Source organism: Meles meles, chromosome 7, assembly GCF_922984935.1.
Source record: "Meles meles chromosome 7, mMelMel3.1 paternal haplotype, whole genome shotgun sequence".
Taxonomy (NCBI): domain Eukaryota; kingdom Metazoa; phylum Chordata; class Mammalia; order Carnivora; family Mustelidae; genus Meles; species Meles meles.
In genome coordinates this window covers 21043958-21066064 of record NC_060072.1, presented here as the reverse complement: position 1 = coordinate 21066064, position 22107 = coordinate 21043958, and the positions used below count along the sequence as shown (strand labels likewise).

Sequence of the window (22107 nt, the reverse complement as noted above, 5' to 3'; positions counted from 1 at the left end):
CCATAAGTTCTGCTCATTTTGTGCTGCAAATGTTGACCTTACTGCCTACAAAACTAGATCAAACTGGGCTGTAATTATGAGTACATTCGAATTGTAAGTAAGTAGTTCTGTTAGGGGCTGAAGGCTAGTGAGTGTGTCTTAAGCAATTAGACTCCTGGTGCTGACGTGTTTACTGGACAATTGTGTTTGTGAACAATGGGCTTGGACTTTATCCTAGAGTGTAAGGGGCCAGCAGTCCACAGACTGCTGCTTTCTGCATTTGGGGAAACAACAAGACAGATGTCACGTTGGCCAGAATGAAGATTCTCTGATCTTCCAAACCAAGTGCAGACAAACACCAAAACACCTAATATGACAAACAACTCTTTTTGATAATTAAAGCCCTCCACTTGTTAAGAACGGAGTCCTCTTTTCTCCATCTTATGACCTCAGCCCTCTTTAGAAAAACAAACCAACAGACAAACTTGTTTCTGGGCAAGGGTGAACAGATCTTTACTTCTGTGTGTGCTTCAAGTCAGGAGTGAAGACTGGAATTGATCCACCCACTCCATTCAGTTGAATAGGGATTAATTATGTCCAGGCCGTATGCTGAGCCCTGGGAATAAAGAGGAGTCAGAAATGGCTCCTGTCTTCAAAATGCTTACATCCTCTGGAGAGGCATTCATTCACTCATTAAATTTCTCAAATCCACGGACCCTTACTCAACACCTACGGTGCCAATGAAAGCAAATAACTAACTCAGTGTGATAAATGGTCTGACTGAGGAATGTGTGAAATACTTAGGACACATCTGGGTTGGTGTAGCCCTAACACTGAATCAATGTCTACTCATTTGTGGTGGTAATGTTTTACTCATTGTTGGCTAGGCTTGTTTAATTTCAACAACAGCTCTGTGAGATAAATATCACATTCATTTTATAGATGAGGAAATACGAGATTCAGAAAGGCCGACTTTCCTTGCCCAGAGTTGTAAAGCTAGTACATAGGCGGCAGAGCTGGCTATCAAACCTGGGTTGACTGATAGCCGTGAAGCCTCACTTGTCCCATCATACAGTGGGAGGGGGTTGAGAACCTTCCTCTCTGAGCTTGTTATACAAGAAATGTTCCACTATTTTACTGTTTTTAAAACAAATCAAATCTGACTCTGAGCCAAGCCTGGTGGAAATGAACTTTCCGTTGATGTGGGTGGGCTCTTTCTGGGGCAGCTAGGGTGTGCAAGGATCACACAAACAACTCAGGGGGTCCCTCTAGTGGTTGATCCGTGTTTGTGTCTGGTTGCATGGTGGCTTGAAGTCTACTGACTCCCCTATCACCTGGGGCAAGGGAAACTGCCACCCAGCACCCAAGCCTCCTCTCCACAGCTCCCACATCCTACCTCCAAGTTGGAGGAGTGCTAAAGGAGATGGCTCAAGGTCAGGCAGCTATAGGTCCTGCTACTTGGGGAGCCCATATTTCCTTCCATGGAGTTTTATCTTCCCCTTTATCCCACTACTCTTCTTTTCTCTCTGCCCCCCATACCATTGTGTCCTTCTGGAAATTTTCAGTGTGTCCCAGATGGCAACATGCACACAGAGGGTGCTTGTGTTGGTCCAGGCCCTCTGAGAAGACAGGGACAGATGCATAAGAGATTTATTGAGGGAAAATGGGGAAAGAGCTGAGGAGGACTGGGAGAACATTTGGACTGCGATGCTATCTGTGTAGGAGAAAGGGAAGGAAGATTTTGTGGGAAGAGTCTCAGACTATACCCTAGTACTAGGAAGTTTTGTAATGCCAAGGCGGAGCCCTGGAGCCAGTTGGGCCACTGATGGGCCTTGCCTCTTGCAGGAACACCTGCCCTCTATGCCTGCTGTGCTCAGTGCTTGGTGGGGAGCAGCCTGAGGGAAGGTAGTCCTCCCAGCAAAACTCTGCTGCATTCAGAGCAGAGCAGCTGGGGTTGTCTTTAATTAAACTCCTCAAGGCTCCCTGGTGCCTGAAAATGTTAGTTTGTCTTACTCTTCATCCAAACATCTGCATGATTACAGAGAGATGCTGAGTTTATGACTTGCAACAATTTTATTAATAACAATAATAGTAGTATTTACCATTTGGCAATAAAAAGCTCTTTCATGTACCAGGCGCTGCACTAAATAATTTATGTGCATCCTATCATTTAATCATTAAAACAATCCTATGAATTAGCTATGATCATTAGTCCATTTTAGAGATGGGGGTTGTTGTATACTGAACTGTGTTCCTCCCGTATTCATATGTTGAAGTCCTAACCCCCCAGTGCCTCAGAATATGACTGTATTTGGAGATAGGTTCTTTAAAGAAGTAACTAAAAGACACAGAGAGAGAGACTAGGAAGAGACTGACTCTTAACTACAGAGAACAAATTGATGGTTACCAGAGGGAGGAGGGTAGGGGGATGGGTGAAATAGGTGATGGGGATTGAAGAGTACACTTACGATGGATGAGCACTGGCTGATGTATGGAGTTGTTGAATGACTATATTATACACCTGAAACTAATATAACACCATATGTTAACTATAATGGAATTAAAATTAAAAGTTAAATAAAGAAAATAAAGGAATGCTGAGATTTAAACAAAAAAAGTAGAAATTGATCAAATAAACAAATGAAAGAGATAATTAAATTAAAATGTGGTTTTCAGGGTGGGTCCTAATCCAAATGACTGGTGTTATTATAAAAAGAGGAAATCTGGACACAGATATGCAGAGGGAAGGTAATGTGAAGGCAGCCATCTTTAAAAAATTTTTCTTTATTTAAATTCAATTAATTAACATATAGCATACTATTATTTTCAGAGGTAGAGTTCAGTGGTTCATCTGTCTTATATAACACCCAGTGCTCATTACATCACATGCCCTCCTTAATGGCCATCACCCTGTTACCCAATCTCCACACTGCCCTCCCCTCCAGCAACCCTCAGTTTATTTCCTATAGTTAAGAGTCTTTCATGGTTTTGGCCATTTACAGGTCAAAGAGAGAGGCCTCAGAAAGAACCCATCCTGCCAACAGCTTGATCTTGGACTCCTGGCCTCCTGAACTATGAAAAAGTAAAGTTCCATTGTTTGAGCCACTCAGTGTGTGGTACTTCATTATGGCAGCCCTGGCAAGCTAATACCAGTATATTGTGGCTTCAGGTGGTCCAGTGGTTTGGTCAAAGTCATAGAGCTAGCACGCAGGAAAAATAGCACTCAGCTTCTCGCATTCCAGAGGCCATTCTCTTAAATATCTTCCTCTACTGGGTTGTCCATGGTGGCTGGGGCAAGGGCAAGAATGCAGATGACAAGGTGATGAGAAGCTCAGGGAGACAGAACATAGCCTGGTGAGCCAGGAAACACATGTGAGAGGGAATCAGCAGACCTGATAACCAGGAGAAAGCCTTCCCACCTTGCCTATATCCTCTTCTGGCTGTGTGGTCTTGGCCAATCCACTCTTGCTTTCTGGACTACAGGTAAATTTGTGCCAAATGGAAGTATTAGGTTTCCTATATTTCACTGAGCAGTTTTAAACATAATGAGGTCATTATATGAAATGAGGAGAAAGAACTGAATTTGCTTTATACCAATATTAGTGTAGTTGTTGCATATTATCCCTGTTTTAGCTAATACTACTGGTACCATTGTAATGGGGTGTCAACATTAGAGCAACAGTTTTCCATGGGATACAAATTATATATGTTCTGATGCCAGAAATTCATGGAGATCACCAGGACCACTCATTATAAATAGTCCTGTGATTCAAATGATTCTTGGACATCAATTTAATGACAATACATGGCATCAATGCTCAGTCTAACAGAATGAACTCATTCAATGATTGTGGGGATTAATGTAATAAAAGTAGCTGATATACATTGAGTTTTCATGTGTGTTAGGTTCTGTTCTAAGTGGTCTAAATATAATAATCCACTTGTGATAATCCTGAGAAGAACCCCATGAAGAAGAAACTACTTTTATCATTCCTAGGTTACAGATGAAGAAACTGAAGCCCAGAGAGGTAAACTAGGCCAAAGTCACACAGCTAAGTAGGTGGAAGAGTAAACATTCAAACTAAGTCACACTGGCTCCTAGTTTGGGTATAGGGTGGAGAAGAAATCAAGCATCCAGGATGACTTCAAGATTTTTATCTGAGCCGCCAGAGGAACAAAATTATCATTACTTGAGATGGGAAAGATCTTAGAAATTATTTTTTTAAGGGAAACTCAGTTTGGATATGTTAAATTTGAGATGCTGATTGTGTGTCCAAGGAGATGTCAAATAAGTCTCTTTATGAAAATTGGGACCTGTATCTAAAGCCCACAGATGGGATAAGATCACTTACAGAGTGTAGATAGAAAAGAAAAGAGATCTGTGAGCTGAGTCTTGGGCATCCCAGTGTTTACAGGTCAGGGAAGTAGGGAATCGGTTTAAAACAGAAAACAAAACAGAAAGAGTGGTCAGAGAATTAAGAGGAAGAGCACATGAGTGTTTATTTTCTTGAGAGAAAATAAAGGAAGAAATGGTGATCAGTTGTGTTAAGTGCTAATAGGCTGATTACTTGAGGACCTAAGAAGACCATTGGATTGAGCCAAAGGCTCAACAGAAGGCACTGATGACCTTAAGAAGAGCAATTTTGGTGGACAGGCTGGGGGATACCTTGTTGGAATGGGTCCAAGAGAGAATAGGTGGTGGGGAATTGAAGAAAGAGGCTTTCAGTTTTTCTAAAAAAAGAAGATGAAAATGGGGGTAGCTGGAGGAGAATGATGTGGGAGAAATAAGATCATATTTGTAGATAGTAGGAATGATCTAGCAGAGAGGCAAAAATAATTGATGAATTATGGGAGTGGGAATTTCTGGAATAATATCCTTGAGTAGGTGAGAGGAGGTGAAATCTGGTGTCCAGGGAGAGAGGTTGGTTTTGGGTAGCAGCATTGACAATTACCAAAGAAAATGTAGAATGCATCAGCATAAATGCAGATGGGTAGCTAGGTATGTTGAGAAGTTGCTGAAGTTCTCTTCTGGTTATTTCAGTGTGATCATCCATTTATTAAGCTACCACTCTGAGCTCAGTTAAAATTGAAAGCTCCTTCCCTGGCTTTATCACTGCTCTCACTTTGAATTCAACAAAACCTGAATAATCCAGTAATTATGGCTCCTTGACTTTCTTCCTCACCAGCTAAGACCTGAAGGAGGGCAGAGAACATGTCACATACTTTATTGCTCCCCAACACTTGGCATAGTGCCTGACATACAACATGTACTCAATAAGTATTTGATGAATTGAATTGAATCTAGTATATTTCTCTATACATATACTTTAAATCTCATTTTGCTTGAGTCTTAAAAACTACCAAGACCATATTCTCTGTGGATGGGTGGGCAGATTATTTGTATCTCAATCCATTCTGCTAATCATTGTATTAGCTATTTATTATTGAATTCAATATTCCTGAAAGCTTAATAGCTTTGCTCATTTTTACAAAAATTTGGACCTTAGTTGGGTCATAGCAACATCCTCAGAAGGGTTACAATATGTGAGAAGATGCAAATAGCTCCTTTGATAATTGACAGTATTCAGTTTGCCCAATTCCCTTTTATTTTGTAAAGAAAAGGGTGAATTCGCTGTAATTTACATACCGTAATCTGAACCTGTAGAAGTCAGTGAAAAATCCTAGAAAGAACCACCTAGAAAGAAAGGATGTACAACCAACTGGCTATGTGCTGTGGTAGAAAATGTGCCTCCTGACCTCTACGTAACATTTTATTAAGATTTAGATAAAGAGGAAGAAAAGAATCTGCAATTGGATTGATTTTCTACTGTATATCTTTTTATCAAGCTTTAGGTGACACTAAAATCAAGAAGTGTAATAGTTATCTAGGTCATACAATGTGAAGAAAGTCTGTCAATACTTTTCCAGCAGGAAATTCAGTGAAGCATATTGTTGAGGACACAGACTTGGACTTGGATTTGCATCCCATCTCATACAAGACCTAGTTTCCTGACCTGTGTAATAGCAAGATAACACCATTGATGGCATGGAGTTGTTGTGCGCTTTAAATGACCTAATGCCTATAAGTGCAATACAATCCCCAGAAGATCAGTAATGTTAGTCATTATTATTTATTTTCATGACAATAACAACTTTCAAAAAGGCAGGCTGTAACCTACTTTGGGTTTCCCTTTTTCTTCTTTGGTAGACCTTTTCTTTTTGCCTAGTATACTTCCTTTTTTCCTCTAATCCTGGTCTTTCTTCTCTGACCATTTTTCTTCCGTTATAGAAAAATTGATGGGACCAATGAGGAAGAAGATAGCACTGAGCTGAATGAAGAAGGAAGACCAGTGCAGACTTCCAGGCAGACGGCCCCGCTCTGCAACTGCCACTGCTGTGGCCTCCCCAAGCGTTACATCATTGCCATCATGAGTGGGCTGGGATTCTGCATTTCCTTTGGGATTCGGTGCAATCTAGGAGTAGCCATTGTGGAAATGGTCAACAACAGCACTGTCTATGTTGATGGAAAACCAGAAATTCAGGTCAGTGTCTGTGTTTGGTGGGGGCTGTGCAAATACTTGGCTCTAGGAAAGAAAGCACTGCACCTCTTCCCTTGATGTGACAAAATGGTAGAATGGCTACCAGGTGCCAGGCGCTGTGCAAGGTGAAGGAGAGAGGATGATGAGCAGCACAGGCTGGGCCCTTGTTGCCATAGAGATGTACAAGTCAGTCAGCATCATTCACAGTGGTAGTGCTATGTTGGAGGTGTTCAGAATGCTTGGAGTCACATCGGGGAATGCTGGGCCAGACTTGGATATCGTGAAAGAATTGCCACCGAAAGTGATGGCTGGTTCTGAAAGATAAGGAGGAACTGACAGACAGAAGGTGTTTCCTTGAGATGGGAAGAAGAGCGTTTGAGGAGAAAGGAACATCTTGTGATAAAGACTGTAGGAGAGAAGGAGAGGGAGGGAGAGAAGAGGAAAGAGAGAGAGAGAAGGAGGGAGAGAGAGAAAAGGATGTTATTTAGGAACTGAGATAGGAGTTCATCTTTTCTGAGCCATGGACCCATTTGGCAATCTGCTGTAGACTTACGAGTCCTTTGTCAAAATAATGTTTTAAATTCATAAAATTCTTGGGATTATAAATGAAACTAATTATACTGAAATATCTATATCAAAGTATTGAAAAATAAGGTTAATGATATAGAAACATATGGGCTTCTTTATGAACCCATCAGATGATGAAATTTAACAATAGGTCTAAAATTACTGTACCTTTGGGGTACCTAGGTGGCTCAGTCAGTTATGTATCTGCCTTCGGCTCAGGTCATGATCCCAGGGTCCTGGGATCTAGTCCTACATCACGGTCCTTGCACAGCGGGGAGCCTGCTTCTCCGTTTGCCTACCACTTCCCCCTGCTTGTGCTCTCTGCCTCCCCCAACAAATAAATAAATAAAATCTTTTAAAAAATAAAATAAAATTACTGTAAGTTTGAAGTCTGCAGTACAAACCATAGTTTAAGATAGTGGTGACAACGGTCATATGAACAGATTTATAATTTCCACTAGCGATGGAGTCACAGGTACTGATAATACTACTGTGGTTTTTGGCCTACATTCATAATCACAGGAAATGCTAAATTTCAGCTATCAGTTAGTGAACATGAAAATGCCGAATTTTTCCACCAAAGTTCACAGGTCCGCAACCTTCTATCTTTGGATTAAAGGCTGAGAACCCCTGCAGGAGAGTAGAGCATGAGCAGGCATCAAGACAGGGAGACACCAGGGTAAACAGGGGTTAGGCCAGGTCAAGACTGGTAAGCCATGTAGGGAGTCATGGGTGGGCTTTGTGCAGGGCTCACTGTATCCAGCCAGGGGTCTCCCAGTGGACTGGGATTGAAGTGAGTGGAAGCAGGAAGCCCAGTTCAAAGGCTGTCGTAGTCACAAGCAAGCATACTCTGATGTGACTTAAGAGCATTGAGGAGGGCGCACGATGTGATGAGTACTGGGTGTTAAATGCGACTAACAAATCATTGAATATTACATCAAAAACCAATGATATACTATATATTAGCTAATTGAATTTATATTAGAAAAAAGCATTGTTTTTATGAATCACTGGAAAGATGAAATCTGGCTTGTTTCTTACATAGTAGACCTAGAGAAGTATTGAGGCTATGGGGGAAAAAAAAAACCCAAAATGTATGCCTAGTGGATGCCCAGTGCATACATGGCTCATTGTATTGAACACATGCCGGGGAATGACTTGTGTGGAGGTACACCAGTTCGCAGAGAGGCACCTAGTAGGTCTCTGGTCCCTGTGCATATGTGAGAAACACTGACATCAGAGTTTTCCCACTGCTGTTTGGTCACTGTCTATAGGCTGTGCCAGGAAGAAGGTGTCATATGAAATGGGAGATTTTATTGTACTGTGTCCTGTGTGAGTCTCCAAGAGGGGGCTGTGGTGTGCATTATTTCCCGGACTTTGTTGTCACACACTTTCTTTCATGCCACAGCTATTAGCATTACCTGGAACAGTTCCTGCTAAGCACTGGTTTGGGAAAGTTTGATTCTTATCCATTAAAAAGAAGTCTTTAGTTGGCCCTGGAGGCTTTTTTTTTTTTTTCCTTTTACCTAAGAGATTTTTCTGCCAGATGAAAAGAGCACAATGGAGAGTCTGCTAGCCTCTTTCTGATGCCGCAGCTGAATTTGTCCTAAAATGATATGCTAGTTGTTTATTTTTTGGTTTGGAGGGAGGGCAGGAGAGGTATGATGGGGCAAGCCATGCATTTTTTAAATAAAGGGTGATGTATATTAGTGAGATTTCAGATGCGTATCGCATGCATTCTCCCAGCCTTTTGTGAGCAGGGCCAGCTAATTAAAACTTGTCTGCCAAGGCCCAGATCAAAATGAGATGCTGGTTTGTGTTTGTTTGTTGCCTGGAAAGATAGGCCTAGGTCAACAGAGTCTGCTTGGAGGCATATGGAAAAGACATTTTTGATAAACCTAAGGAACAATGCTAGTGTGTGCCCTCTGGTTTCTGTAGTTTTTCTTTTGGAGTCTTAGAGAAACTGATTGAGATCTAAAATATGCTTTGTATAATTTCTGGTCTCAAAAATAGGAGTTTGGGAGCATTTCGGAAGCTCTAGGACAACTCCAATTTATAGCAGGCCATTTCTCTCTTACTCAAGTAGAACAAAGCTTACATGTCAGCTGAACATGTTCAACCTGATGACAAAAATTTTACTGATATTTTTGTTTATTTGGTTTTTCAGTTTATGGGCATGGGGAACTACATATTTTTCACTGAGATATTTTGAAGTCCTCATTTTCAAAAGAGGAGAGAAGTAAGCAGTATGAGTATGTAGGTCTTGCAAATATTTCGGTTATACTGTACTAGTGGTATACAGGGTAATTTTAGCTGATGTGTGAATACTCACTTTTAGTTTAATAATTATGAATTTTAAAACACATGAATCACTTAGAATAGCATCTGACATATGGTAAGCAATAAATGACTGATATTTGAGAAACTTTGTGATTATCTCTTTTTACCTTCAGGAAAAGTCCAAACTCCTTCCCATGAATCATGAGTCCTGTAGAGTTAAGAGCATGGGCTTTCGAATTGGCGAGACCTGGTATCACACTTGACTTCTTTTGTTTATTAACTCTGGGACCTTGAACAAGTTGTCCTTATTGTCCTGGTCAGGGATTGCTGATTGCAAGGAATAGAAATGCAGTGAAACCAGGTCAAGTTAAAAAGGGAATTATGCAAGACACTGGGTGGCTCAGTCGGTCAAGCCACTGCCTTGGGCTCAGGTCATGATCCCAGGGTCCTAGGATCAAGTCCTGCATTGGGTTCCTACCTTGGCAGGGAGCCTGCTTCTCTCTCTGCCTCTGCCTGCTGCTCTGCCTGCTTGTGTGCTCACGCACTTTCTCTGACAAATAGATAAATAAATAAAATCTTTAAAAAAAAAGAAAGAAATTATTTTTTTTAAAAAGGAATTATGCTAGGGCTGTATGGGATCTCCTGAGAGGGAAGGGCAGAGAGCAGGTCTGAGGTGTATATTTGTGCAGTCCGTGCCCTGGACAGTGGGGAGCCCAGCATGTGGTGGGACTGAAATCCTGGCTGTACTCCATGAGGGGCAGAAAATGAGTCTTTACCTAATTCTTTCCAGGGCATAAACAGAGTCTCTGCCAAGATGGGCAGAGTGGAGCTGGCCCTCCTGGGAACGAGGAAATCCTTAGCTAAGGTCTCCAGCTTGCTTGTTCCATACAGTACCTCATCTGCTTCTCTCTGAGAGAAGTCCTAGATCTCTCCATGGACTCTTTTCTTTCCTTTCCCATCACTTCTCATGTCCATCCTCCATGGTGAAGTGTCTTGCTCAGGAACTGACATACTTGGCCTTGAAACGAAAACTAAACTCAAAGTTTCAGTTCAGGTGTTCAGTCTTGTCTAAGTACAATTTCTGGGTTCAGATTGGAGAGAGAGACACACATACATGGGCCATTATGATTCTAATGGGGGCTCAAGTGATGATGAAAGTCAGTTCTCAGCAGGCCCAAGTGCTGTTTGACATGTATGATCTCCTTCAGAGAATACCTGGAAACACAGTCCCTCAGAGAGGAAAGTATGAGCAGGAGACATTTTGATTGGTAATTAGTCTTTGGAAGAAGTGGATCCCTCTGCCTTGGATCTTTAGCTCCTTGGGTCATTCTGTGACTCAAGACAAAGATGTCTAATCTCTCTTTCTTAGTAAGAAAGTCAAGTTCTACAAACAGTGCAAAGAATGTAGTTTTTTGGGTCAAGCCGATAAGAGATCATGATCTTGGCTCTCCTTGTAACTAGTTGTATGACTTTGGGCAAGTCAGTTAGTCTCTCCAAGCCTTGTTTTCCTCATCTGCAAAAGAAGAGACAAGAATTACCTCTAGGTGTTATAAGAATTAAGGGAGGGAATACATGGACAGTGCCTTAATAAAATTATGTCCCTCTTTTGCTCCAAGCTTCTAATGGTTTCCATCTCTCTTTGATTAAAAGTCAAGGTCCTTTTGGTGATTTCAAGGGTCTCTCATCATTTGAACCTTGCTTAATTTAACTCTTATTCTTGTGTCCTTCACTCATTACCTCCCAGGTATCCTGACATCTTGCTGTTCCTCTAATCTCAGGGCCTTTGCACTTGCTATTTTTCTGCCTTGAAAGTTCTCCCAGATAATTATTTGCTCCCTTCTTTCCTTTAGAGCTTTACTCAAAAATCACCTCCTCAATGAAGCCTTCCCTCTCTATCTAAAATTGCGCTCTACCTCACTCCGATCTAGCACTTCCTGTCCCCATCCCTGCTTTATTTTTATCCCCCTCATCCCTGATCACCATCTAACACAGACTGTACTTGTTTATTTGTTTATTAGCTGCTGTCCCTACTCGCATCTTTGTGAAGACAACAATTACTCTTGTTCCATTCACTGTTGTATCCCCAGGGCCTAGTACAATGTGTGGCACATAGTAGCAGAAAGTAAAAATTTGGTGAGCTGATTTGAATAATGATTGTTAGTTTCATTTTACTCTCTCTCATTTTCTTTCTTTCTTTTTTTTTTTTTTTTTGAGTAATACCTACCTAACATGGGACTTGAACTCATGACCCTGAGATCAAGTGTCACATGCTCTACCAACTGAGCCAGCCAGGCACCCCAGTTTCGTTCTTTTTTTTTTTTTTAAGATTTTATTTATTTACTTGACACACACAGAGAGAAAGCACAGGCAGGGGAAGCTGGAGAGGGAGAAGCAAGTTCCCTACTGAGCAGAGAGCCTGATGCAGGGCTTGATCCCAGGACCCTGAGATCGTGACCTGGGCTGAAAGCAGAGGCTTAACCACTGAGCCACCCAGGTGCCCCCACAAATATTTGTTGAATAAATGAAGGAAAGAAGGACCTGGTGGGGTTGTTATGTAGGATCATCGGTGAAAAATGGTTGTCAAGTGTTTTCTTACAAACACAACCATATCTGATTTCTCATTTCAGACAGCACAATTTAACTGGGATCCAGAAACAGTGGGCCTTATCCATGGATCTTTCTTCTGGGGTTATATTGTGACACAAATTCCAGGTGGTTTCATTTCAAATAAGTTTGCTGCTAACAGGTAAGGCAAACTGAAATAACATGAATGAGGTACACATCATAACATAATTTTGTGTTTTTATAACATCTGCATAGTTTGCTCTCAATTTAGAGATGCAGAAGGAAAGACAGGAGCTATTCCAATAGATGTGATGCACAGATATTGATGTGATGTGATTTTGTTCTTAAGTGTCTCTTGTTATTTGCTTTTTTGTCTAACTTAATTTATCTTGCAACTCTTTTAGTGATTATGTAGTAAAAAGAGCAGTTGAATCTGAATCAGAAGAAATGTTCCTGGACATTAAATAACTCAACTTGGTGACCTCTACAGTCACTTTTTTTTTTTTGTTTGTTTTTCTGGGTCTTTTTCCTCATCTGTGAAATAAAGCATGGTTTAGATTGTGTTTGAGTTCCTTTGACAAGTGACGTTCTGTGATCCTATGTACTATATTTAAAATAGTCCAGTACCATATAGACTTTGTCATGTGAGTAGTAGGGGCTTGCCTCTAGGTTGCAAGATGTCTTTAATGACCTTGAAATTCTATTGTAGATGTTTGAGCAATTAAAACTACCCAAGACAGAATGAGCTGCCTCAAGGAGCAGTAGAGTTCTCTGTCACTACAGGCATTCAAGCCAAAGAAGATGGCCTCTTGGAGGATACATAGGGTGTATACGTAGCTGCACAGGGATACTAAATGTCTCAAGTTTCCTTCCAATTGTACGTCCTGTGTCACTGTGCACGTATGGATTTCATGAACCATACGTTTTATAAAGCAGTTTCTCAAACTCTAAAACATAACTCATTAGATGGTAATGAAATCAACATGTGATTTACCAATGAGCATTTTCTTTTTTTTTTAAATTTATTTATTTTAATTTATTTTTTTTTAATTTGTTTATTTACAGCATAACAGTGTTCATTGTTTTGGCATCACACCCAGTGCTCCATGCAGTACGTGCCCTCCCTATTACCCACCACCTGGTTCCTCAACCTCCCACCCCACCCGCCCCTTCAAAACCCTCTGGTTGTTTTTCAGAGTCCATAGTCTCTCATGGTTCATCTCCCTTTCCAGTTTCCCTCAACTCCCTCTCCTCTCCATGTCCCCATGTCCTCCATATTATTTGTTATGCTCCACAAATAAGTGAGACCATATGATACTTGACTCTCTCTGCTTGACTTATTTCGCTTAGCATAATTTCTTCCAGTCCCGTCCATGTTGCTACAAAAGTTGGGTATTCATCCTTTCTGATGGAGGCATAATACTCCATTGTGTATATGGACCACATCTTCCTTATCCATTCATCCGTTGAAGGGCATCTTGGTTCTTTCCACAGTTTGGCGACCGTAGCCATTGCTGCAATAAACATTGGGGTACAGATGGCCCTTCTTTTCACTACATCTGTATCCTTGGGGTAAATACCCAGCAGTGCAATTGCAGGGTCATAGGGAAGCTCTATTCTTAATTTCTTCAGGAATCTCCACACTATTCTCCAAAGTGGCTGCACTAACTTGCATTCCCACCAACAGTGTAAGAGGGTTCCCCCTTTCTCCACATCCTCTCCAACACGCGTTGTTTCCTATCTTGCTAATTTTGGCCATTCTAACTGGTGTCAGGTGGTATCTCAATGTGGTTTTAATTTGAATCTCCCTGATGGCTAGTGATGATGAACATTTTTTCATGTGTCTGATAGCCATTTGTATGTCTTCGTTGGAGAAGTGTCTGTTCATATCTTCTGCCCATTTTTTGATATGATTATCTGTTTTGTGTGTGTTGAGTTTGAGGAGTTCTTTATAGATCCTGGATATCAACCTTTTGTCTGTACTGTCATTTCCAAATATCTTCTCCCATTCCGTGGGTTGCCTTTTTGTTTTGTTGACTGTTTCCTTTGCTGTGCAGAAGCTTTTGATCTTGATGAAGTCCCAAAAGTTCATTTTTGCTTTTGTTTCCTTGGCCTTTGGAGACATATCTTGAAAGAAGTTGCTGTGGCTGATATCGAAGAGGTTACTGCCTATGTTCTCCTCTAGGATTCTGATGGATTCCTGTCTCACGTTGAGGTCTTTTATCCATTTCGAGTTTATCTTTTTGTATGGTGTAAGAGAATGGTCGAGTTTCATTCTTCTACATATCGCTGTCCAGTTTTCCCAGCACCATTTATTGAAGAGACTGTCTTTTTTCCATTGAATATTTTTTCCTGTTTTGTCGAAGATTATTTCACCATAGAGTTGAGGGTCCATATCTGGGCTCTCCACTCTGTTCCACTGGTCTATGTGTCTGTTTTTATGCCAGTACCACGCTGTCTTGGTGACCACAGCTTTGTAGTAAAGCTTGAAATCGGGTAACGTGATGCCGCCAGTTTTGTTTTTGTTTTTCAACATTTCCTTAGCAACTTGGGGTCTCTTCTGATTCCATACAAATTTTAGGATTATTTGCTCCAGCTCTTTGAAAAATATCGGTGGAATTTTGATCGGAATGGCATTAAAATTATAGATTGCTCTAGGCAGTATAGACATTTTAACAATGTTTATTCTTCCAATCCAAGAGCATGGAACGGTCTTCCATCTTTTTGTGTCTTCTTCAATTTCTTTCATGAGTGTTCTGTAGTTCATCGAGTACAGGTCCTTTACCTCTTTGGTTAGGTTTATTCCCAGGTATCTTATGGTTCTTGGTGCTATAGTAAATGGAATTGATTCTCTAATTTCCCTTTCTGTATTTTCATTGTTAGTGTATAAGAAAGCCACTGATTTCTGTACATTGACTTTGTATCCTGCCACATTACTGAATTTCTGTATGAGTTCTAGTAGTTTGGGGGTGGAGTCTTTGGGGTTTTCCATATAAAGAATCATGTCATCTGCGAAGAGAGAGAGTTTGACTTCTTCCTTGCCAATTTGGATACCTTTTATTCCTCTTTGTTGTCTGATTGCCGTTGCTAGAACTTCTAATACTATGTTGAACAAGAGTGGTGAGAGTGGGCCTCCTTGTCGTGTTCCTGATCTCAACGGGAAGGCTGCAAGCTTTTTCCCATTGAGGATGATATTTGCTGTGGGTCTTTCATAGATAGATTTTATGAAGTTCAGGAATGTTCCCTCTATCCCTATACTTTGAAGCATTTTCATCAGGAACGGATGCTGGATTTTGTCAAATGCTTTTTCTGCATCAATTGAGAGGACCATGTGGTTCTTCTCTCTTCTCTTATTGATTTGTTCTATCACATTGATTGATTTGAGAATGTTGAACCAACCTTGCAACCCAGGGATGAATCCCACCTGGTCATGGTGGATAATCTTTTTAATGTACCAATGAGCATTTTCTAAAAAAGGACAGAAAAATAGAAAAGAGGAAAACCAAATAGAATAAAATAGAATAGAAAATATCTTAATTCATTGCACACTTAAGTATTGGTTCTTGAAATTTGTTTTGGTTACATTTGTGAGTATGATTATGTTTTGAGTTGCAATATAAAATATATTTTGTTTTATGGGTTAAGGTAAAAAAAGAAAGTCAGTACCATAAGATCTAAATATGTATAGGCATGACTCTGTTTACTTACATTCTGGTCTAATTTGTGTCCTTCATTTATTATCACTTATCTATTGTATTCTTTTCAAAAAGCGATAAAATACTGGCTCATATGATCTCAGGGATTACTGCTTATACTTCTGCCATAAAAGGAAATCACACATATTTCTAACATGTTAAAAGGGCTGAAGCATCATTTATGTGTGAGAAAAGAAGAAAATGCTGCCTGCTCTCTTTTCCCAGAACACTCTGGTCCAGGCAGGGAGAAGGCATGGGGGACTGGGCAACAGGCTGGGAGCTCAGAGAGGTACACAGCCTGTTTTGTGCTTGGTTTGTCCCAGGACACAGACTGCTTTCTGATAGTATGGCCTTTTGGTAAAGTGACAGCAAAATTGTGAAGCAGGAGACACAATCCAAATGTGTCAATGTCATGTGGTAATAGAAAGAGTCAGTTGGGTAGAAGCAAGCAGAATGGTGGATTTCCAGTAAGCTCACCTCATGTTGGTCAATCTCCAGCTTCAGGACCTCATTTAGGAAGGGTTTTTCCATATTGCCAACAACCTGCCTGTAATAGGTCCAGGGATGAGCTCAGGATTCATAGCTGCCCAACAGTCTAGCTTGGGATACACCAGATCCTAACACAATATCTATTTCTCTTTTTACTAATTTCCATGGTGATTTTCCATGAATGGTGACGTTCATTCCTGATGTCTGACTGAAGCACCATATCCACAAGTGCGCCTGCCCCCTAACACAGTGTTTTGGTCCCTCAGGGTCTTTGGAGCCGCCATCTTCTTAACATCAACCTTGAACATGTTCATCCCTTCTGCGGCCAGAGTGCATTACGGCTGCGTCATGTGTGTCAGAATCTTGCAAGGTCTAGTGGAGGTAGGAGATTCTATCCTTAATGGTTTTTGCTACTGCTTGATACAGTATGGTCCTTTAGATAATTCAGCTTCTAAAGAAAACTGCTTTAGTGAGTTTTCTGGTCTTCCACCTTGTCCTGCTATTTCCACTCTTCAGTTTTAACTACAGTCACGAATGCTTTCATTAGAATGCTGTGTGATTACAAATGTATACACAATAAAGGACCGTTTCATAGAGTGCAGAATTTCACATGAGGAGGCAGGAATGATCTTAGAGGCAATCTAATCCAACCCCTGTCATTTAATGAATGATGAAACTGAAGCCCAAATATGATAGTTCACATAGCAGTGGCCCTTTCCACTAAAACAACTTAAATGGATTTATTAATAAATCTATAAATTTCCAGGATGTAGTGTTACACAAAGATTTAACTCAGGGACCTGTTGAATCATTATATTGTACACCTGAACCTAATATAACACTGTATATTAACTACACTGGAATTAAAAAAAAAAAAGAAAAGAAAAATGTGAGTCTAGAAAAAAAATATAAAAACCAGTACTTCCTCAAGAGTAGTACAAAAACAGATGGTGAGCTAAATCAGGCCATAGTTTCCTGAGCCCTGATATAGAGCAGCGTTTCCCAAGCTCAGTCATTCACCTCTAACCTCCTTTGCTTCTGTCATATCCATGTACAATTTGTACTATTATTTACCTACAGTTTTTCCCTAGATCAACTCATTAACACACACACACACATAAGAATCTTATCACAAGCAACAATATCTTTGAAATCATGGGTTCATGCATCAGTTACATTGTTTCTTAAAGCCTATTAGAGTATATATGCACCAGTTATGGTTAAAAAAAAAAAAAGTCATTTGTTGTAGCAACTCAAATCTAACTCTAGTTCCACTAGAGGGACATATACCAGACTTTGGAAAATACTGTTGGGTGGAAAGAACTTGCTATTAACAGCCATGAAAACTAGAATGTAGTCACTTCATGGCTCTTGGCCTCAGGTTCTATATCTTGAGGGGATGGACCAGCTGATTGCACAAATCTCTTTATACACCAATATTCTATAATAATATGAAATATAAAGGCTCTGTCCCCATTCCCCACCACCCTTACATTGGAACTGATATTCAAATTGAAGCATCTGTGCTGTGAGTTAAAATAGCTGACACAAGCTACTTGGTATTCATGATTTAGGTTTGATCCTATAGCCTCTCTTAAAGAAGCAGGTCCACGTTTCAAACACAAACAGAAACTGGAGTCAAATCAATATTCTATTTTCAACTGTTTTGCCAGGGTGTGACCTACCCAGCCTGCCATGGGATGTGGAGTAAGTGGGCACCACCTTTGGAGAGAAGCCGACTCGCCACAACCTCTTTTTGTGGTAAGTGTGTTAGAGTAAGTTTTACTTAGGAATGCTTTGTCTTCAAGTGAAGACCCTACTATGTAGGATTTATTTATTTTACATAATAGAAATCTAAAGGTGAGTGATTGCTGGTGCTGGTTTCATTGCTCAGTGATCCATCAGGGCTCTGATTTTCTATGCCGCTGTCCTTGGAGTGATAGTTTTTTACTCTCCCACTCATTCCTCTGGTTCACAAGAGGGTTGTTACAGCTCCAGGCATCAAGCCCACATTCCAGGCAGGAAGAAGTGGAAATGGTCGCCCTAGCCACATCTGTTCCCTTTATCAGCAAAGCATATGCTTTCCAGAAGCCCTTTATGAGGCTTCCACATATTTCCTTGACCCTAATTGTGTCAGATTCTTTAGAAACTGCAGAAGCAGCTAAGAAACCAAGTGCTGTCTTTGCTAGCACCATTAGTAGAGAAAGGTCAGAAAGAAGGGGTTGGAAGTGGTTGTTGAGTTAGGCAACAAATGATATTTGCTGAGGTCAAAAGCAGAAAAGAGAGAATCATTAAGCCTTTTGCGCCTCTTCTTTTTACAGACAGAGAAGTTGAAACTAAAGTTTAAAGTTTCGTTTTATTGAATGGAAGTCAAGGTCCAAGGTCACACTGGACATGGAACAGGAGCTAGACTACCTGATTCTTTTTTATTTTTTAAATTTTCTTTGTTTATTAGAGAGAGTAGGGGCAGAGGGAGAGGGAGACTCCCTGCTGAGCAGGAAGCCCCATGCGGGGTTCGATCTCAGGATCCTGGGATCATGACCTGAGCCGAAGGCAAACACTTAACCTACAGAGCCTCCCAGGCACTACTAAACCACCTGTTTCTTAATTCAGAACTTTCCTCACTACACACTACTATGTACATAATGTTATAGAGATCTTTTAATTAATTTTAACCATTACATTCCAGATGAAAATGGAGGCCATCCCTCTTACCTGAAAGCATATTAGTGGTCCTTAAGTAATGAAGTGACTGTAAATTACTGGGTCACCAAACGTCACCCTGTTAATGTTGTCTTATTCCAAGTCATGTTTCTGGGACTGGCCCTCTATGGGTCTCTGGAATAATCAGTGTTTGAAGGGTCTCCTGGATACCAATCCATAACTTAACAAGGACAGTGGATGCTGACACCATCAGCACAGTTGTTAAATATATTTTCCAATATTTTTTTATGGGGGAAGGAGTTCAGGAAGATAAAAGTGCCTCAGGCCATGAAAGTCACAATGGGGATTGGGTAAAATTAGGATCAGAATTTAGCTCTGCCTAGTTGTTCAAGCTAGTGTGTCTTTACTAGGAAAAACCAACCTGTATTTCTTAGGGAAAGGGAGAAATAAAGCTTCTTCTTAATTTCTATGAATATTTTCATTTATTTCTCCCTTGCTCTTTCTCTTTACCTCCTTGAATAATAATAATTATTGTTGTTATAATATAGATTATCATCATCATCATCATCATCATCATCATCATTATTATTATATAGAATCCCTGGGACTTTGGTGTGAAGTATTCACCAATGTGCCCAAATTATGCCTAGCTTGGAACTGCATGCACAGTTGAGATGTCTTTGCATCTTTAGCCTCTCTTGTCCTTAGAAACCATTTCTGTCCTCTTGTTTGTAGTTAAGATCATCTCCACTTCCACTACTGACCTGTGCCAACTCTAGAAGAATATAAGATTCTGACCTTATGAATTGTCAGATCCTTGATCTTATTTTCTTTGGATGGTTTATTTATAGGGCTTTTCATTTTGATTTGTGAGCAAAGCAAGAATGACTAGCTGCCACACCCCATTCTTAGCATCGTTATAACCCTTCAAGGGCTGGTTTAAGAAATGGTTGACTCTCAAGGAAGGTTACCTGATCAAAACCATAAGCTTTATTACTTTTCCCAGCTAAGGTGTGGTCTTGGTTTGAAAGAACAGCCAAGTGTCCTTAGAAGGAAACCCAAATTTGGGGTTAATCCATTCTTACACAAAAAATATTGGAGTTGGCAGGTACTTTAGGAAATATCTAGTTGAGTTTTCACAGCTAGTGAGGACAGAAGTGGGGACCTGCCCACTCCTAATGGCTACTCCCCCACCTCCACACCATTTGACAATCATTGGAGGGCTCCTCTGTCCTCCACTGTCTGCCAACAGAGGGATCAAGGTACAGTGAGCTCCCCCAGGGCTATGTGGATGGCACGCCCCATTGAGGTATGCTTCAGGGGCTGTGAGTGTGACGGATTATAGTCAGCCATGTCTCGAAGGATGAGGAAGAGTTTTCTACTAGACAGAGAAGGACAATTTCAAGTGTAAAATTTCCTCGATGAGAGAATGCTTCCTACTATGAAGAATTAATGGGAGTTTTGGAGTGGAGGAAGCAGGACCAAATTGTTAAGTAGTTACAGATAAAGGCTCTGGATTCCTACAGACCTAGTTCCTGTTACTCACCCCTGTGTGACCTCAGGAAATTTATCTGCCCTTCCCCCACCTTGGTTTCCCCTATAAATGAGGATGATATTGGTACCAACACCAAGAGTTTGAAAGAAGCGTTAAGTAAAATCATGGCTTTGGAATCCTCGACATAGTAGTGGACACACAAAAAGTACCCAATGCCTCTTAGGTGGTGGAGTTATCCCTGGACCTTCACTGTCCTGGGCATTTCCCTACCCCTTACTTCTAGCAACGTTGGTCCAGGAAAGACCACCTTCCCCACACCCACAGCAGAGTCAGGCCTGCAGATCTTTCTAAGCAATGTGCCTTGGAATACTTGTCTTATTGGTTTGTGTAAGTTTGAGCCAAAAAAAAAAAATGCATTGTCATTCTGTACATCACAGTCACTTGATAGTTGGGGTTTGTGTGGCACTAATTACAGCTTACAAAACATCTTCACACACATAGTTTATTTAATTCTAAAACATCTCTGTGAGATAGAGATGTCTTTCCCATCTTCTACCCAAGAATAATGATTCTGAGAGACTGAGAGACTCTCTCAGGTGTCATGGTGCCCAGACTTAGGATTCCAGGTTGGGCCTTTCATGGCCAGTCAGGCCCAGCTTGGAAAGATGGGATTTCATCTCTTTCTGTGGAAGATCCCCAAACTCCCATTTCCTGAAGGTCTCCTAGGCATTGAAACAGAATTTCCTGTTGCTACTCACTTTCTCTGAGCAAGAATTTTTTAAATTCACATCCTAGAGGGAATTTGAGGGAGTAATTTTTTTGATTCAGTTAATACTGATTGGGAGTTTTTAGGGCTCATGTCTCTATAGCAGATTATCATGGATCTGTAGGGGATGGTGGAGACCAGGCTGCTGCCTCTAGACTTTGGGATCTTGTCTAGACAAGAAAATAACCACATATATGTAAGTATTTATAAGGTTAATTGTTTTTACAAAGAAATAGTCTTAAAAATGGGCCCATTCTAGAGGTAGGTGGAGAGAGCAGCCTTCCTGTTCATTCTGCCATCCTGGAATAGAATTGTTTCATGATTTTTAAAAAGAAATTAAGACTCTAAAAAGTATGATTTTTTTACTAGTTTGAAGTCCTCATTTAAAGACCGAGGTGGTAATTCTCCTGAACTGTGAGCTCTGAAAGGCAGATTCATTTGTTCCTTTGTTTACTATCTTCACCCCTAATATTGTACCTGGTTGAATTTTTCAAATTTCTCTTAGATTTTTTTCCCCATCTTTTGGTCCTATTTTTTCATGTGATTCGAAATTGCTGTTCCTGAGTAATCTTTGTCTTGTCCTTCCATGGTATTGGAGAAAGTTGAAGGGCATCCAGTGACTTTCCTCTCCCAGAGCCCTATTTTAAGTCACATGGAGAGTTTGTCCCTCTGCACAGAGGCATTCTGGATCTCGCTCAGGTGGCTTCATCTTCCTCTCCATAAGAGGGACTCTAGATGGGCTAAAGGGACCCACGTAGCAGTTGTCAAGTGTCCTCCATGTTTTCTTGTTCTAGGTTCCTATGCGGGGGCAGTGATTGCCATGCCTCTGGCTGGGGTGTTGGTTCAGTACATTGGATGGGCCTCTGTCTTTTATATTTATGGTGAGTAATTTGACTTCATGAGTTCCATGGATGACTCATAGAGATGGTATTTTACTGTATCATGGGGTTGGCTAAGAATTTACTATAGGAAGATAGAGATGATTAAAACAAGCTTATCATATAAATGGAATACTTGTCTGCTTAGGGTTCTTTTAATGCTTATATTAAAGTTGGGTTAATTAATGAG

At 40.7% G+C, this 22107-nt stretch overlaps 1 protein-coding gene across 2 annotated transcripts in view; it reads left to right on the top strand.

Annotated features, from left to right (window-relative positions):
* Positions 1-22107, top strand: part of SLC17A8 (solute carrier family 17 member 8) — a 57770-nt gene that overhangs the window by 18266 nt on the left and 17397 nt on the right. For both annotated transcript variants that reach the window (XM_046010761.1, XM_046010760.1), the window contains exons 2-6: positions 6269-6521; positions 11993-12111; positions 16381-16495; positions 17788-17875; positions 21834-21920. In XM_046010761.1, coding sequence (XP_045866717.1) covers positions 6408-6521; positions 11993-12111; positions 16381-16495; positions 17788-17875; positions 21834-21920 — 523 coding nt within the window. In that variant the 5' untranslated portion in view covers positions 6269-6407. The remainder of the gene's footprint in view (positions 1-6268; positions 6522-11992; positions 12112-16380; positions 16496-17787; positions 17876-21833; positions 21921-22107) is intronic.